We start from the raw sequence: 19,526 nt of genomic DNA, 5'->3' as shown, positions 1-19,526 counted from the left end.
TTTATATGGTTTAAGTTATGTAGACGAATTTTCATATATATATATATATATATATATATATATATATATATATATATATATATATATATATATATATATAAAATCAAATTTGTAGTTTTCTTTCTACTTTTGAGTGACTTCCATTAACAGGAAATGGTACTTTCTCTTATTCAAAAGTAATAACTATGGCACCGTTAAAGTTAGGTGGACGAAATTTCACATTGAATGCGAAGATTTATATCGAATTTTAACGATTTCCGGTAATCGGAAGTGTAACTTTATTTCCACGTGAACACTATAACTTGAGTACTGTTTCAGCCAACTATATCTACAATAGAGTGATTGAGTAATTACTGTTTAAAAAGGCACGTTTGAGAGCAATGTTTTATAAACTTATCCTACATTTATTCACTGTTACCCGTTTACTTACCTGGTGTGGCTCTAGTTCAAACACTTTAAAACGGAGTCTTATCCTATGTCCAGGGGCTGTAGTAAAATGCCAGACACAATCTTTTCTGCTGGGATAATACTCAGGATAGTTTGGACTGGTGATAACTCCGTAGTGAACTCTTATCTCAAACTGACACCCACCTGATGAAATGAACAGCTTGCTATGACTTTAACAAATACCATAACATTTTGAAGTTGACTGGCCAATCTTCACCTGTTTCTAAGACCTCGGCATGTGAATGGATAGGGTTTCTCGGCACTATGTCTAGTCACCTATATTTTCCATTAGTCAGGTACCCATCAGAGCTGGACGTTTGTATACCGTTATGATAATGAAATTTGGTCTTTATTGGCTATTCATTAATGTAAATTGCAAAAACATTCAAACTATTTTTTGTACTACATTCTCAATCTATACTACATCCTCAATCTATACTAGACCTACCATTATCCTTTGGATAATTATGTGTTTAGTGGTTATTCATAATTGACGTCATGCTTGTTCGACGATTTTTATTGTTCCCCCTTCTACCCTCTGTCAAACATCGTCACAAAAAGCCAGAACCAACATCTATAAAGACGTCACACCTCAGCCAACATGTTTTTGTTTTTTAAAAACACCGGCTGAGCTTGGTGCTGACCACAATATCACTTCATATGCAGAGGTCAAAGATACAGGCGAGCCTTACTTCAGCTGCGCAGTGCCCACCATTTTACACATCTAAAAAGAAGTCACACCTCAGCTTACATGATTTCTTTCTAAAATATTGTTTGAGCTGGAAGCTCATGAGAATAAAAAATGAATAAATGAACACAGGTAACATTAAAACAATAGTATTGTATCATTCGTGTCCCATTTTGCACTATGTGAAAAAAAATAATTAAACTGGTGTTTTGAACACATACCGCTTGGCAGATCACTAACGCGTCGGCCAGCTAGGTACACATGTTCAAAATAGTGCGTATAATGTTACATACTGTCTGTTAAAATGTGTATTGGAGGCATTCTTCGCTATAAAGTGAAATTATGCATATTTTAAAAATTTTTAAATTTTTAATTACATTTTATCCTAATTTAACCTATTAAATTGGTGCGAAACAAAGATTTATATGAAATACTAGCCGTCCCGGCCAGGCCCTGGACTGGCCTTTGCGAAAAAACCTATCTGTAAGGGACCTTGCTTATGTCTTTATTAAGTAGTATACTCGGCGTTGCCCGGGTTTAGGAACTATTTCATTTTCCCAATCAAATGTCAATTAAATATGCAAATATGTACATTTGATAAAATATTTATAACTCTAAATCTAACTCTAAACTTAACTACAATCAACCATAACCAAAACCATAACCGTAAACGTAAACGCCAACATATAGTAGAATATAGGTAGATTAGCACTTGTGAAAACAATATAAACTTCTATATTTCTTCTCAATTTGCTTTTGCACTAACCTCTCCACCATACCAAAAGTACACTGCAAAAACAAATAAAAATATCGTTCCTTATGGTATCACTTTGTGCCTGCGGAATGTTTAGGAGTGGAAGTAACTAAGGTAAATAGGTATGAAAAGTCTATATAATCATACTAAATTTTTAAAAATCTTTTTAAAAATTTGGCAAGTGATAAAATTATAGTTACATTTAAAAAAACTTAAAGCAGTTTGGGAACCATCGATAACACTCATTTTCATATTTTTGCATTGAATATAAGTCGCTGAAAATGCGTTTTGAATTATTTTATCAATTCAAATATTTTATAAAATCGCCCTCAACCTCTACGGAATAGCAAGGGGGAGTAAACCAATGAAAATCTGAACAATCGTTTTCCATGATAAAATACACAAGTGGTCTATGGTGCATAGCGTAGTATTGTATTTATCCTAATATATTAAAGATAATGTGCGCACTTCTCTCTCTCTCTCTCTCTCCCTCTTTCTGTCCGCAATATTTTTTGGCAACGTCATCAGTGTGTTGAGCAATATATGGAGAACTTAAAGATTCGGACTTTCGCTAAAAGTAATATGGTGGACGTTACAAATGTATGAACTAAATTTTCTTTAAAGAATGAAAATAAAAATAAAGGTATATTCAAATATAGAAACACATTTCTAACTAAAGAGTTTATTGTCGTGACATGAACGCAAAAAAATGTCACAATGTTAAACTGCGGAAAGAACACAAAACTAATGGCGCCATTTCCAATTTTAGAAAATAAAGAAATGAACTATTTTATTCAAATTTTGTATAGATCTAGATCTACTTATCAAGACGTACGCTATGAAATTCATACAATTTTTTTTCGGCCTAAACTTATAAAATTTACTTGATCTATTTTGGATCCTAGATCTAGAGCTACGGAAAAACTAGACTTAAACCAGCCGTAGATTCTAGATCTAGACTCTAGCTCTAACTAGATCTAGAATCTATGCCGATAATGAGTTTCTATACTAAACTATTTCAGGCCGTAAATATTTTATATAAATCTTAGTTTGTTTAGCTATGGAATTGGCTAATTTTGGATAAAATTTCATTTGAAATAATAAAGCCTATTCGCGTCTCAAGTTTCTTACAAGTAAAGTACCCCACTTATTCAGCACCTAAGCGGAAGTGTCTAGATAGTTGAGATGATAGTGTAATAGTAACCAAGCAGGCGGTACGGGTTCGAGACACACCACGTCAATGTATAGGTCTATAATTCACGTGTAACGGGTACCGACGGCTAGTATAAAATAAAATAACATACCCTATCACCACAACACCCTGACTCTACTAATCCAAATTAAAAATAAAAGTTTTTGCTAAATTACTGTTATATTACAAGTAATTATTTGTTTGACTAATTCTAGCCTTAATGAAACAGGAAGTCATTTTGTCCTTATTATACAAATGTTATAAAATATTCAATTTTTGTTGAAAAATATGCTTTCATGCAACAAACATATGGAACCATTTGGAACCAGCTTTTGAAGCCTATAACATACTGTTTTACAGGAAGGTTTTTTTTTTCAGTCCTTATTAATTATCAAAATAATTTTTAGTCTTGCTTTTAAAGTAAAGCGCACAATGTTGATAGCGATTCCATTTCGCATTCTTAATGCTTTACTTCATTTTCGGTGTTGTTTAATAGATGTAACTCAAACAAATACAGGAATTTTTGTAACAAACCTTCTTTGCAACCATGTAGGTCATCGTGCAGAGTAAATCCATTTTGACAGGCACACTGGTAGCTACCAACTGTGTTCTTACATATGTGTTGACAGCCTCCATTATCTTTTGTGCATTCATCCTTATCTGAGAATTAATTTTTCAAAAGATTTCTCAAGCTGTTTAAAACCATTTTTGGTATTATATTGATATATCGTCAGACATACACGCAAGAATACACGCACAAACGTATGAATGAACTTCTTTTCTCATTTGAGCACATTACACATGGGAGCGGATGGAGTAGAGTTCATTCTATTTTATTGACCTTGGCATACATGGCGATAGTGTGGTCCTCAGTATGCTCATTCGCCATTATTTCCCTAACGCGAGTCAGGTACCCATTAGATCTAAGCAGACTCAGGGATGTCGTAGAGACTCAAGCCGGGTACTCGAGACGATCGGGTTAGCGGTCTAGCACTCTACAGCTCGTTCACGCACAATCATACATAGTAATATATTAAACAATGCATATATATATATATATATATATATATATATAATATATATAATATATATAATATATATATATATATATATATATATATATATATATATATATATATATATATATATATATATATATATATAGAGAGAGAGAGAGAGAGAGAGAGAGATTCAGACACATACATGTATCCACACAACCCAACATCGGTAAAAACTTCGAAATCCTTCATTCCTGCAATGGTGTCACAAAATCAACGCAGACACCTAATTTTATTTTTGTCAAAATGTGACACGCCAACATTGAGATATTTAATTGAAGGTTTTCGTGTGCAGACGTATATAAAACGTCTAATTGTAGCAGTAGCATTATGTTTTGATTTCTTCTTACCTAAATAATGGTGGAATAAATACGTTAATGGAAAAGACACAATGGTCTATAGGGGTGAGTGTAAAAAACGTATATAACTTCTACCAGTGGTGAAAGAGGCAAAAAAACCAGTCTTCTGTACAGAGTTATCCGAGTTGAACTCAATTCTTAGATTGTTTCTCTCTGATGTAACTGCCGCTGGAAGCATGTAGCCGCAGAATATACCCAGCAGCTTGAGATCGTTGCCAGCACCTCTGCTACTGATTCGAATTGAGTCGTATTCGCAGTCTTGCTGAGGACACAAAAATCACGTTGTTGTTTTCAATTTAGAATAGCTGAAGTGGGCGCACATAAATTATGAAAATAACTTTAATTGGCAAAGACAATAATTTAGAAGTTTCCATCGCTGTTAAACGCTATAACCTAGAGGTTATTTTAAACTAGCAAGCCCGTCCCTGTGCGTTGCCGAAGGGTTAGAATAAAGTCTGACAAAATATATTTGGAAGGTTTTATCAATGCGTTACCAATTCTATATTCTTAGAAGCGTGACAATGTTTTCTAAAACTGATTTTAAGATCATATTTATCGGGGCATGGATTTACCTATACTATGAAAGCCTTGAGTGAACGCTAATCTCTCATCGTAATATCACCGTTAATCACTCACCGCCTAGGTTTCATGGACGCTCTCGTGAGCCCTCGATTTCACTACTGTAGGGGCGCGGCGTACGGCTCCTGGCTCGGTTTAGTCATCAAATGTCGTTTACCGCCTTGTTAATATTACAGGGTGCTCCTTAAAACTAATGTAGGCGCCATAGTGCTCATAGGATGATTGTGTTGAATGAAAGAATCTAAAACTCCATCTTATGCATATTCTATCACGGGATAGCCCAGGGCGCCAAATCGCACCCTGCCGGTGAGCCGGTGAATGCTTCTGATAGTGAGCTACTTTATCGCGCAATCTTATCCATTGTTTTATGCACTATTTAGAACAATCAGAGGCACCTTTGCATTTACAGGAAAGACGAGGAATCCAATTCGCAGCCTGCAGGTGTGCTGGAGGAAGTACCAGATTCGATTTAGTCAACGATTGTTGTTGTCCCTCGCGTCTTTAGTGTATAGCATTTTAATGGATACAAGACTTAGTGTTAAGATAGCCGCTCTGGAACTCTGGGCGCCAAACTGTGTATTGACAAAAATAGCAACCTCCCAGGCGCCGACCCATTAGAAATTAATAATTTTTTTTGCAGAAATCTTCTTCGGAGTATTCTCATGAACTCCCCAAAGTTTTTCTTTTACATAATGTATATAACAGAGAAAAATCTCATCCTCCCAGACGCCCTTAGGAAATAAAAAGAAATATTTTTGTGGAAACATCCCCTGGAATATTCACATTAACTCTCCAAAGATTCATGGCGATCGGATGTGTCAAACAGCAATCGACTTTTATTTTTATATAGAATCTACCTTTAAGAAGAATCTTTGTAGAGGAATCTTTATGGTTATTTAAGTAGTAGTGTATAATTTATTTTCTACTTTTTAGTGCATTATTACATAAAATCTGGTTATTAAAACGTTTTATTTATGAACTTTTTTCAGTACTATAAATTTTTTAAATTTACAATACAGACTAAAAAAAAAGAGTGTGCACCTTATGAGCGTGAAAACACGCATATAATAGTGCGGAATAGTTTGGAAAAGTTTGGTAAGGCAGCCTACTAATTTGGACACAATTTTAATTAATTCATAAAAAGTTAATTAGGCCCCTAATTAAGTCAAATTTAATGTCAGATTGCATTGTCTTCATGTCTTGACCCACGTGCCAACGTTGAAACAAATCTCTCAGCTAGAAGTGCCCAAAAATGTTGCTCGGGCGTTTGATCTAGACTGACGACAGACTGATAACTGACGACAGACAGAAGAAGTCAGTTAAATAAAAGCTTGTAAAATAAACCGGGAGTGATCTCCCCTAAACTTTCTCGAATATTCTTATATAACTTGGAATATAGACATGATTTTTAATTACTTAAACTTTTAAAAATAGAATAGAATCTCATAGAAAAAAAGAATTGCGCACCAAGCAAACGCCAAAATAAAATGTGCACAATAGTGCGCAATATTATTAGTACTTTATAAATTTACATGCGTTTTTTTGTGTAATTGGAAATAGCGTAAATTACTACTTCCGATCAACGAAAAGTACTCAAAATTTGATAGTAGGTAGAGAATTATATTTTTTACTTACATTTGAAATTTCATTTATCTATCTGAAATAGTACTCAAGTTATAGGCTTTAAAAAAATTCAAAGTAGAAAAAGTACCACTTCCGGTTATCGGAAATCGCTCAAAAGTTGAACAGGATCTACGTTTTTGATAAAATACTAATATATGAAATTTCCTCAACCTAGCTGTAACGGTACTCAAGAATATTCGAGAAAGTTTAGGGGAGATCACTCCCGGTTTATTTTTTGTCAGTACTTTAAATTTTTTTATTTACAATAGAGTTGCATGACTAAAAACCATTGCGCACCTAATGAACGTGATGTATAACGTAAGTAAAATAGTGCGGAATAGTTGGATGAGACAGCCTAGTAATTTGGACACAATTTTAATTAATTCTTAAAAAGTTAATTAGGCATCCAATTAATTAAGTAAAATTTAATGTCCGATTGCATTGTCTTCATGTCGTGACACCTGTGCCTACTTTGAACTGTATCTGTCAGTTAGAAGTGCCCGAATTTTTGCTCGGGCGTTTTGATCAAGACAGACTGACAATAGACTGTCGACAGACAAAGGAAACAAGTTAAATAAAAGCTTGTAAAAAAATAACAGTTTAAAAATTGGCCTACAAAATACTTACGTTATGTCCTTCTAGATTAAAGTGAGTAAAGTTTAAGTTTATTTTGAAGTCGCTAGGGGCAGCAATTTCCCAAACACAGTTCTTGTTGGGTGGGTATAAATCAGGAAACGAGGGAGATGAAATGTTTCCATTTTCAGCATCAATAAAACCTCCACAAGCATCTTAAATCATAAAAAAAAATTCTTAAAAAATTGTCATATAACGGAGATAACTTAAATAAAAGCCTAAAATAAAATCATATGAATATGGTTTTAGTGGTGACAGGACAAATGATCTCAGGACAAATGATCTCAGACAAAATATCGCAGACAAAATATCTCACGGAAAATGATCTCAGGACAAATGATCCCATGGACAAATGATCTCACGGACAAAAGATACCAGGACAAAATATATTAGGACAAATGATATAATGGACAAATGATCTCAGACAAAATATCTCAGACAAAATATCTCACAGTAAAATTTTAATAGTGTGTTGGATGATTTTAGTTGATCTGAACATTTTTTTTAAATTGACTGTCATATGTGTACTATATTTACTATTGTCTATAGATCTATATAATAATTTTAAGAAATCTTTGCCGCATCAATTTGGCATATTGCACTAAACATTTTAAAATAAAGATTACTTATATAGTGTGTGAAGAAATTTTTCAATAGACAACGTAGATGAGCTTGCCAAACATGAGACAATCCTACCATGTCAGATGGACGAAACTAGATCAAAAGGAAAGAAATAACAATAAAGACACACCTTCGTATCAAGGTGGCCGCCCGCTTTGTTAGCAGAGACATGCCTCAAGGGAAAGACATCCGCCCCCTATGGACAATACAGCTAGCTTCTAAAGTCAATAGTTATGAGTCGGTTACACCTTAGTGATCATGTGACAAATGCTTATTTAAACTAAAGCGGTCATTGCGGAGCTAAGTTTGTCGTAGTTTGCATGCAAGCAAAGCAGCATTAGTGGTGATTACTCAGCTATGGCCTCTTTCGTTACCTCGCAGAAAGGTTATAGGACATTAGTTTCTGATGAATTTATGGTTTGGAAATGTGAAGTTAGAATATGTCGAGCAACTACCCACATCAACATTGTAACTAAAGGGTTTCTACACACATCCACATTGCCACTATACCCTACTACCCACAGCCACATTGCCACTATACCCTACTACCCACAGCCACATTGCAACTATACCCTACTACCCACAGCCACATTGCAACTATACCCTACTACCCACAGCCACATTGCCACTATACCCTACTACCCACAGCCACATTGCAACTATACCCTACTACCCACAGCCACATTGCCACTATACCCTACTACCCACAGCCACATTGCAACTATAAGCTGATATTTAAGGATTTTTTGAAGGTATTGCATATATACATTTTAAACTATGGATTATAAAAACAAATTATTCTAATATGTGCACAATTTGAGAAGAAAATACTATTTATACATTATTATAATATATATTAATCTAATATGTAACGTTCAATTATGTATGAGGCGGGCAAACCGAGGATTCCAAAGTCTAAAGTGCTCATCGTCTAAATTCTTGATTTAAAAAATTAACATTGAAGGTGTTGTAAAAAAGTTTTCATTTTTCAAACTTATGGTAATAATTGTTGGATTGTCTATCAAACAAATTTTTTAAAAATATATTACCTGTCACAAAAATTCTAATTATTTACATTTAGTTCTTTAGTACTCCCTACTTCCCTTGATAAATTAGGAAAACACAATTACTTCCATTTATCAAAAACCGTTACATCGTGAGGAAAAATGTACCTTTTATTACTTTGTTTTGGGGAAAAAAACATAATTAGCGTGGACTGATCAAGTGAAATGTGGTAGGTATTTTAAATACTGCCTTTAATTTATTTTATACACTAAAAGTACTGTTTTCTTCTTATTATTATTAATCAAAGACAGTTAAAGTAACAAAAGACATTTTTATTCGGGAACGGGAATTCCCGCAGGTTATGATCAGTCTTTTTTTCTGCACACTAAGGGGATTTCGCTTTTGTCTGTCGCACTAAACATGATAAACGTCGTCTTTTTTTTCTACCTTACCATAGTGCGTACCTTTTTTTAAACAGACGTTTTAACAGTACATTTTGCAGTGTAAAGTTTTACTATGTTCTCGATTGTAAAGGCAAGATCGAAAAAAAATCTTTTAAGAGCTATCTTTAAGTTTTATAGCTTCAAAGTTTCCATCACAAGACGTTGCTTTGTACTACAAATATTAAAAAAAAATCAATAACAGTTAAGAAGCCAGTTCCTAAATGTCCTCTATGTTTACTTCTTTCCGTTTGTGGATAAGCTTGGGGTATTGTAATTGTTCACTCAGTTGAAACATGTGCGTCCGATTTGGCGCCCTGGGCTATCCTGTGAGTGCTATGGTGCATAATTTCGTTTTAAACAGTGCGATAGACTATGGATAAGAAAGGTTACTATAGTCTTTAAGTAAATCAAATTGGCACGTTCTCCGGCGCCCCGACATGGTGCTATTTGGCGCCCCGGGCCTTCTCGTGTTCGCTATGACGCTTACGTTCGCTTAAGATATTACAAAAGACTATCAATAAATCGGGGTACTGTAGTCGTTTACTAAGCTGAAATAGGCGGTTCAGCCGACTCTCCAGCATGGTGTGATTTGGCGCCATGGGCTAGACTGAGCACTTTGCGTATATGTTTGCATTTGTGTTTTCTTTGTGTTTGGGTTGGGTTTCCGTTTGTGGTTGGGTTTGTGTTTACGTTTGGTTTGTATTCGTTTGCTTTTTTGTTCGCGTTTTTGTTTGTGTTTTCTTTGTCTTAGTGTTTGCGGTTGGGTTTGTGTTGCGTTTGTGTTTGTATTTGTGTTTGCGTTTGTGTTATGTTAGCGTTTTTTTGTGTGTGTTTTGGTTTTGGTTGGTCGTAGTTAGGGTGGGCAATGCCGGTTACATGTTGATTACTAAACACACATGTCATGATCCTTTACAGATAGTTTTTTTTTACAGAAGCCAGTACAGGGCCTGATACTGATAAAGATACATTTCTATTTAAATAACTGGATAGAAAAATGTGTGTTGCTACATTATACATTCAATATTCTTATTATGTTTTTTTTAGTAACCCACGCTTTTCTTTAAAGTTATTTAAACAGTGGTGGAGAGAGAGAGAGAGAGAGAGAGAGAGAGAAAGAGAGAGAGAGAGAGAGAGAGAGAGAGAGATAGAGAGTAAGAGAGAGAGAGTAAGAGATTTAAGGGAATCTTTTTATTGCAAGCTTTTATTTAACTCATTCTAGATCGAAACGCCGGAACAAAATTGCAGGCACTTCTACTTGACAGATACGGTACGTAATTGGTACGTGGATCAAGACATGAAGACAATGCATCCGGACATTAAATTTGACTTAATTAGATGCCTAATTAATTTAAGAATTTATTAAAATTGTGATTAAATTAGTAGGCATTTCTATCCAACCACACCACACGCGTCATCACGTTAAATAACGCGTCATCACGTTCAAATGGTTTTTAGTCATGAAACTCTATTGTAAATAAAAATATGTAAAGTACTAAAATTTTTTAAATAAAAAAACGTTTTAATAACAAGCTTTTATGTACTAATGCACTAAAAAGTAGAAAATAAATTATAGACTACTATTTAAATAACTATAAAGAAAAGCGTGGGTCACTTTAGTATCTATTGGATACCTTTACTAATGTTTAGGAAGAGACCCACGCTTTTCTTTATAGTTGTTTAAATAGTGTTTATAATTTATTTTCTACTTTTTAGTGCATTAGAACATAAAAGCTTGTAATTAAAACGTTTTTTATGAATTTTTTGAAATTCAATTTCGTGTAACAAAAGCTTGTTTTTAGAAATGTTTTTGCATTAAAAATAAACTGGTAGTGATCTCCCCTAAACTTTCTCGAATATTCTTATATAAAACAACAGGGGATGGTAACTGGGGATATAGTTATGATTTTTAATCCATTTTAAATACTGAAACTTTTAAAAATAGAATAGAATCTCAGTAAAAAAACAATTGCGCACCAAGCGAACGCCTAATAAAGGTGTGTATAATGGTGCGCAATAGTATTAGTACTTTAAAAATTTACATTAGTTTTTTGAGAAATCGGAAGTAGCGTAAATTACTACTTCCAGTCAACGGAAATTACTCAAAATTTAACAGAAGGTAGAGAATTAGATCTTTTACTTACATGTGAAATTTCATTTATCTATCTGAAATAGTACTCAAGTTATAGGCTTTTGAAAAATTCAAAGTAGAAAAAGTACCACTTCCGGTTGTCGGAAATCGCTCAAAAGTTGATACGGATCTACGATTTTAATATAATACTTATATATGAAATTTCATCAACCTAGCTGTAACGGTACTCAAGTTATCGTGTTTACACACGGACAGACACACACACAGACAGACACACACACACACAGACATACGGACAAGATTGCAAAATTATGTTTTTCCGTATCAGTGAGGTGTAAAACGTCGAGATTTGTAAAAATCTCGATTTTTTTTTTTGCACGATTACAATACTTTCTCTATACTACGTATATACGAGAAAGTAAAAAGTTATTTAGCTTCAGTGGCGTAGCGAGGTCGGGTGTCACCCGGTGCGGCACTTAATGGTGTCACCCCCCAGAGGCATAGAGACCCTTCCCAGGGACAAACTTTCAAATTTTCGATTTGCACCCCCCCCCCCTCAAACTTTCGATTTGCACCCCCCCTCGAGTTTTTCTCTATATATTTTGCTATTTTTTGCCTTGGTGTCACCCCCCTAAATGGTGTCACCCGGTGCGGTCCGCACCCCCCGCCCCCCCCCCTCGCTACGCCCCTGTTTAGCTTTCATAAAAACAATAGAGGACATACGCGCTAGAGTTAATAGAGCCTGCTGCGCTTTCACAGTCCTGCGACCCATATGGAAAAGTTCGGCCATCTCCATTACCACAAAAATTAGGATATTTAACTCTAATGTCAAGGCAGTTCTGCTGTATGGAGCAGAGACATGGAGAGTCTCCAAGGCAAGCACAGCAAAGATACAAACCTTCATGAATAGATGCCTTAGACAGATACTGAAACTGAGATGGCAGGACAAAGTGCCGAACTTGGAACTATGGAGGAAAGCTAGGCAGGAGCCTATAGGTGTGCAAATAAGAAGGAGGAAGTGGCGCTGGGTGGGTCACACACTGCGAAAGGCTCACACAAATGTTACACGCCAAGCGCTTGAGTGGAACCCCCAGGGAAAGCGGAAGAGAGGGCGCTCAAGACAGACCTGGAGGCGGAGTCTTCTTGAAGAACTGAAGCCAATAGGGATGTCTTGGGAGATGTCAAAATTAATAGCCGAGGATAGGAAGAAATGGAAGGAAATGGTGGAGGCCCTATGCTCCATAAGGAACAAAGAGGACTAAGTAAGTAAGTAAGTAAGTAAAAACAATAGCAATGTTTAAAAAAAAATACAGGCCCACTAAATTGAAACACAGAACTGTCTGTAAGAGCGAGGGAAGATCAGTACTTGAAATAAAAAAAAATTAATTAGTTTTATTTTTTTAAAATTAGTTAAACGTCTAATTACAACGAAGTTTGACACATTGTTTTGTTATCGGGACTTGACCTTCGTTTCAAGTTTGTTACGGTAACATTTGCTGAAATTTCAATCGGCGATGCACTAAGCACGAAGAAAAGAGCAGTAAGCACACGGAATCAAGTCAAATAAAAGCTTATATAAAGAAACTACTTGATTTGACCATGCAGTTGGGTATAAGGTAGAGGTTGACAAGAAATATTTTACCTTCACATCTTTTCCCATCCGAATGCAGCTCATAACCTATACGACAGGAACACCTGTAGCTGCCCAGCGTATTGACACACTCGTGGTCACAGCCGTGCTCCTCACTGCTACATTCGTCGTTCTCTGACCAAATGACGGACACAGTTTTACATTAACAATATCTACTTACATCAATTGGTGTGATCTGTCATAGATTTTGTCACATTACAAAGAGCTAATCTTAAATTTTTCTTTGCACCCTTCGATACATTTTGTCATTTGCTGTAAAAAGAATTAATTAAAATTTCTGTTTTTGGTCGTCCATAAGTTTAGCCACCCTATTGTTGTCGATAATTCTTCCTTCCCCAGTGTTACTCTAAGAATCACGTCCTTCTTCTTACATGTTAATCCAACCAAATTAGACAGACCGACAGACCGACAGACTAACAGACAGACAGACAGACAGACAGACAGACAGACAGACAGACAGACAGACAGACAGACAGACAGACAGACAGACAGACAGACAGACAGACAGACAGACAGACAGACAGACAGACAGACAGACAGACAGACAGACAGACAGACAGACAGACAGACAGACAGACAGACAGACAGACAGACAGACAGACAGACAGACAGACAGACAGACAGACAGACAGACAGACAGACAGACAGACAGACAGACAGACAGACAGACAGACAGACAGACAGACAGACAGACAGACAGACAGACAGACAGACAGACAGACAGACAGACAGACAGACAGACAGACAGACAGACAGACAGACAGACAGACAGACAGACAGACAGACAGACAGACAGACAGACAGACAGACAGACAGACAGACAGACAGACAGACAGACAGACAGACAGACAGACAGACAGACAGACAGACAGACAGACAGACAGACAGACAGACAGACAGACAGACAGACAGACAGACAGACAGACAGACAGACAGACAGACAGACAGACAGACAGGCAGGCAGGCAGGCAGGCAGGCAGGCAGGCAGGCAGGCAGGCAGGCAGAAAACCAGACAGACAGACAGACAGGCAGGCAAAAAACCAGACAGACAGACAGACAGACAGACAAACAGACAGACAGACAGACAGACAAACGGACGGACGGACGGAAGGATGGACGGATGGATGGATAGATGGATCGTAAGCATTCGTTATTGTAAACCATAGTTTATTTGACCGTCGAAATATAAATGAAGTCGAGTGTATTAAATTAATGATTAAACCTAATTTTAAGTTTAATCGACAGAAAATTAGCCAAACAATTAGTAGATCAAAATTCAAATAATAAAATCGAGTGTATTAATTAATCCTTGCATCTTAAGAAACACAGAAATAAAAACTTGCAGAAGATCTAGCTAGGTCCTAGTCCTAGTAAAAATAAATTGATTAGATCTACAAAAAAAAAAAAAAAAGTAAAAATGACTAGATAAGCGATTAAAAAAATAACGAATACATAATTAAAAATAAAATGCTGGACATCCTCGGTAAGTTGTATGACGAAATGGATGGTCACGAGTTCGTGTGTATGCAGAGGGGTAGCATTGCTGTTGGGATAGACAGCGTAGTATAGCAACAGAACGTTATCAAACGGGAAACTGGGTCGCCTATTATAGATATAAATAGTTGCGTGTTAATCAAGTGCAAGGGATTGAAAAGTAGTGCATTTCTGGTGAGGAGAAATGGAAGGAAAATATTGTGGCGGTCAAAACTAGTTTATTTTAAACGGGTTAGCTACGGCAGTGTTCCAAAATAAGCTTTTCACAACACTCCATCGAGGTTTATTTCTCAAAAAACTATCTTTTATAACAAGCTAACTACAGCAATTCTCTCGAAATTCTGAAGGAAAACTGAAAGCTGAACATTCTAACTGACCTTTGACAAATGTTGCTGAAAAACCTTGTTTCTGCACGGAGCCGTCACTGACAAACTTAACATACATATGTCTTCCAGTAGATTTGATATCTTCTGGTATTTTGTAGCCACAAAAATTACCAATCAGCGGTGAGACCTCAGTTGGTCCATCTCTTATTTCAAGATAGTCATAAACACAGTCATCGTGATTTTCTATCTGGGGATAATAGGAAATGTTTTTATCTAGGGATATCAGGAAACGTTTATAACATGCAGACACTTATCTAGTGGACATTTTAAGCTATCTTAATGTCAAATTCAATGATAGTTGTTGAAGAAGATCAAACTTTCACATCGAATTGCTAGTTTTTTTTATTACTTCCAATAAACTAGAACTGAGGGAAAAACATGGTCAATTCAACCTCTGTAAACATGCTAAACTAATCTCGATGACTTCAAGGTATTGCTGTGACTCCACATTACAAGGTAAACAAATGACTGTGACTACAAAATTGCTAGTGAAAGTGAAACAAATGACTGCGCCTCCAACATTATAAAACGAAGAAATAACTGTTTTAAGACAGATATCTAAAAGCCCCCCCCCCTTACACACACATTATTAGTTAATGTACAAGCTGTTACCTCCCCCCCCCTACACACATTATTAGATAATGTATAAGTTATTACCACCATCCACGACGATTATAAGGTTAAGAATAAACCGCTATCCCACATTATACGGTAGAGAAAACAATGTTACCCTCCAACACACCAGTGGCGTAGCTAGGATTTTCTATGCAAAAATTGCCCCCAGTCGGCCGTTAGTCTATAGCGGTGTTAAACATGGGTATCGAAGAAATCGACTATTTACGAGGAAGGGATTTTAAATAATAGAAATACTGTGTACATTTTGCATTTTATTACCCCTGATTGAGTATGTATACTGTATTATCATATAGTTATCCGTAACGTAAAATATATTTGATTTTATTTCACTTTTCTGTAAAACAAAACAAAAAACTGTAAGCCTGTAACATATAAGTAATCAAACCAGGCTAACCATACATCTTTCAAGGTTTTCATCATCGCGTCAACAATTGTGTATTTTTAGACGTGTGAACTTGCTTGCTAAAACAGATAATTAAAATGGTGTTATAAGAGGCCCCTATGTTCCTTGGGCCCTATGTATGCCTTGCTTAAGCTAGCTTTACGGTAGCTACGCCACTGCCAAACACACACACACACATTCACACACATTATTAGATAATGAACAAGTTATTACCCTCACATTGTTTGGTAAATAGCAAACTGTTACCCAACAATTAAAGAACTCAATATTTTAAGATACAAAAAACAATTTCATCCTCCCACTTTTATTAGATAAAAACAAATTTATACCCTACATTATAAGATTTAAAAACTGTTATTCTTCAATTTTTCCTTGCACAATATTAGACAACATCGATTTAATATTAGCTTCTACGGTATGATTTGAATTTTAAAAGTGTTTAACTTTTTTACAGATTAAAAATAATTTAAATTTACATTTTATCATGAATGATTTAAAATCAACATAAATTTTATCATGGGTTCCTAAAATAAAAATTACACCTCATCTTCTTGAAACTGGAGTGTTACAGTAAAAAATTCACCTCAAATTCTTGAAACTGGAGTGCTACAGTAAAAATTTCACCTCAAATTCTTGAAACTGGAGTGCTACAGTAAAAATTTCACCTCAAATTCTTGAAACTGGAGTGCTAGAGTAAAAATTTCACCTCAAATTCTTGAAACTGGAGTGCTACTGTAAATTCCGGAGCGACTGTGATCTTCCAGATACAGACTTTCTCTGCCCGGTAAGCATCAGGGTAGTTTGGACTTGTCAAGAAACCTTCCTCTTTTGTAATTTCTCCTCCACATATTGCTGTGGAAGTATCATTTGAAAAACTTTATTCGCGCAACTTTACATTTAATAATAATAAGGTTATTATTTACTTTAATACTTGTATAAGTCCAACATTGTTTAGATCTGCTTAAATAATGGCATGTGTTAGATAAGTGGGAGCTATTCTTATTGTTGGCATTTGGCAAAGATTTGTTTTATTTTGTTTATCTTTTTGTCTTCTGATCAACTTTATAGCATGATCAAAATTAATTAAAACTTTAAAAATTCAATGAAATCAATGTATATAATTTATGTAATAAGCTTAGTTTTTGTTACTTTGAACATCCAACTATACCCCCACCCCTCCCCTTCTTAGGATTCAGACGTCGTTTCTTCACAACCCCATTAAATAAATATATTTTTAACAATTAAAAATAATCATTAATGAACGTAGCCACGGTTAGTCTTGAATGGTTCATTATAATTTTTAAAAAGTCGTATGCAGCGTAATTAAAATAAACATGGTTAAAAAAATGTTTGTTGAGGTTTTTGTTGAAGTTTACTAAACATTGGATACGATTGATTAGTATTTTCGGTAACTAAACAAAAAAAAAGAAGCCCAAAACAATTTGTTTTTATTATTGAAAATGTAAATAAACATGGAATAGCTAATAAAAAGTCGGCAAAGTTTTGAGAACAAATTACTTCAAAGTATGGTTTTTAGAAGATCGATCACTGAGTTCTTATACAGCCAAACAATGTTTATCTAATGAAAGTGAAACTTCCTTTTTTTTTTAAATTACCTCAGGCATGTAATTTACAGTGTCAGTTTACCTTGCCATGTTTGTTTTAGTATAACAGATTTCATTATTGGATTGTGTGGTCTGTTTGATATTTACAATACTAATACTTCTCTGTTAGTAAATTTCCCTTTCGAAACTGGCGGTCGATGGGGCAGGTAGAGGGCATATCTTTTAGTGACCTCAGCATATGAAAAATAGTGCCCAGCCGCCTTTACATTCCCAACGTAATGGTGTAAGGGACGGGCGGTATCGATTATAAATTAGTTTTTTTCTACCATTTTTTCCATGACATTTTAACCTTAGTAACTGACTTAGAAAAAACTGAAAATCTAACAAAACTGTCTTCCGACAGCCTTTGCGGCTATTAGCGATATAATTTAGGCTCGATGAAAATAAATAGAACTGTAGCCTAGAATGTAAAAAAGTATTTTCAAGTTCTCTGCATTTGCATCTTTGATTACATAATGACATTGATTAAAAAAATTCTACTCTTTAGGTGTGTTTTTTTTACATTTGTTTTGGGCTATAGAACGGCAAAATGGAAAATAAACCGGTAGTGATCTCCCCTAAACTTTCTCGAATATTCTTATATAAAACAACAGGGGATGGTAACGGGGATATAGTTATGATTTTTAATCCATTTTAAATACTGAAACTTTTAAAAATAGAATAGAATCTCAGTAAAAAACAATTGCGCACCAAGCGAACGCCTAATAAAGGTGTGTATAATAGTGCGCAATAGTATTAGTACTTAATAAATTTACATTAGTTTTTGAGAAATCGGAAGTAGCGTAAATTACTACTTCCGGTCAACGGAAATTACTCAAAATTTAACAGAAGGTAGAGAATTAGATCTTTTACTTACATGTGAAATTTCATTTATCTATCTGAAATAGTACTCAAGTTATAGGCTTTTGAAAAATTCAAAGTAGAAAAAGTACCACTTCTGGTTGTCGGAAATCGCTCAAAAGTTGATACGGATCTACGATTTTGATATAATACTTATATATGAAATTTCATCAACCTAGCTGTAACGGTACTCAAGTTATCGTGTTTACACACGGACAGACACACACAGACACACACACAGACATACGGACAGATTTGCAAAGCCCAGTTTTTCAGACTGGATTACGCATAAAACCTCTTAATTTTGATAAATCTGGATTGATAATTTTTGCCCGATTAAAATAAGTCCTCTATACTTCGGATGTGATGAAGGACTGAGGTGTAATACGGTGAAAATTGTTAAAATTTCAAGTTATTTTTGTGCACGATTACAATACTTTCTCTATACTTCGTATATACGAGAAAGTAATAATAATCATTAAAAAAGTTTAAAAAAACCCACGTTTTCTGATTGAACTAAAAAGTAGAAAATAAATACTATACATCACAATAATGCAAGCGATCACTCTACTATAAGCGATGAAAAACGTGGGGCGCCGAAGTAAAAGTTATATTACTATTGATTAGATAATACTATTGACTTTTATTAGGGAGCTTGTAGAGAGTCAACAGTATTAGAAACTGTAAGAAAATCACGGCGCCCCACGTTTTTGATCGCTTATAGTAGAGTGATCGCTTGCATTATTGTGATGTATAGTATTTATTTTCTACTTTTTAGTTCAATCAGAAAACGTGGGTTTTTTTAAACTTTTTTAATGATTATTATTTTCTACTTTTTAGTCTTTTTCTGTTTGCATTGAAATCTTGCTATCGATTTTATCTTTTCACTTTTTTTTTTGGGTAAACGAAAACAACTCGTAAAAAGACAACTCGTAAAAAACGAGAGACCCTTTCTTCTTCGGTCTCAATCGCAAGTGAATGATTGTCAGAGGTTAGTTGA

General features: G+C 35.0%; 1 protein-coding gene across 3 annotated transcripts in view; it reads right to left on the bottom strand.

Annotated features, from left to right (window-relative positions):
* Window positions 1-19,526, bottom strand: part of LOC131938721 (tolloid-like protein 1) — a 61,785-nt gene that overhangs the window by 17,170 nt on the left and 25,089 nt on the right. For all 3 annotated transcript variants that reach the window (XM_059296853.1, XM_059296855.1, XM_059296854.1), the window contains exons 13-19: window positions 16,768-16,913; window positions 15,014-15,209; window positions 13,134-13,256; window positions 7,328-7,488; window positions 4,574-4,760; window positions 3,616-3,741; window positions 431-591 (exon numbers count right to left, since the gene is read on the bottom strand). In XM_059296853.1, coding sequence (XP_059152836.1) covers window positions 431-591; window positions 3,616-3,741; window positions 4,574-4,760; window positions 7,328-7,488; window positions 13,134-13,256; window positions 15,014-15,209; window positions 16,768-16,913 — 1,100 coding nt within the window. The remainder of the gene's footprint in view (window positions 1-430; window positions 592-3,615; window positions 3,742-4,573; window positions 4,761-7,327; window positions 7,489-13,133; window positions 13,257-15,013; window positions 15,210-16,767; window positions 16,914-19,526) is intronic.

This window comes from Physella acuta, unplaced genomic scaffold, assembly GCF_028476545.2.
Source record: "Physella acuta isolate Inbredline_101_S28 unplaced genomic scaffold, ASM2847654v3 ptg000256l, whole genome shotgun sequence".
Classification (NCBI taxonomy): domain Eukaryota; kingdom Metazoa; phylum Mollusca; class Gastropoda; family Physidae; genus Physella; species Physella acuta.
Note: the sequence above shows the minus strand (reverse complement) of the source record. Positions and strands in the feature narration are given on the sequence as shown.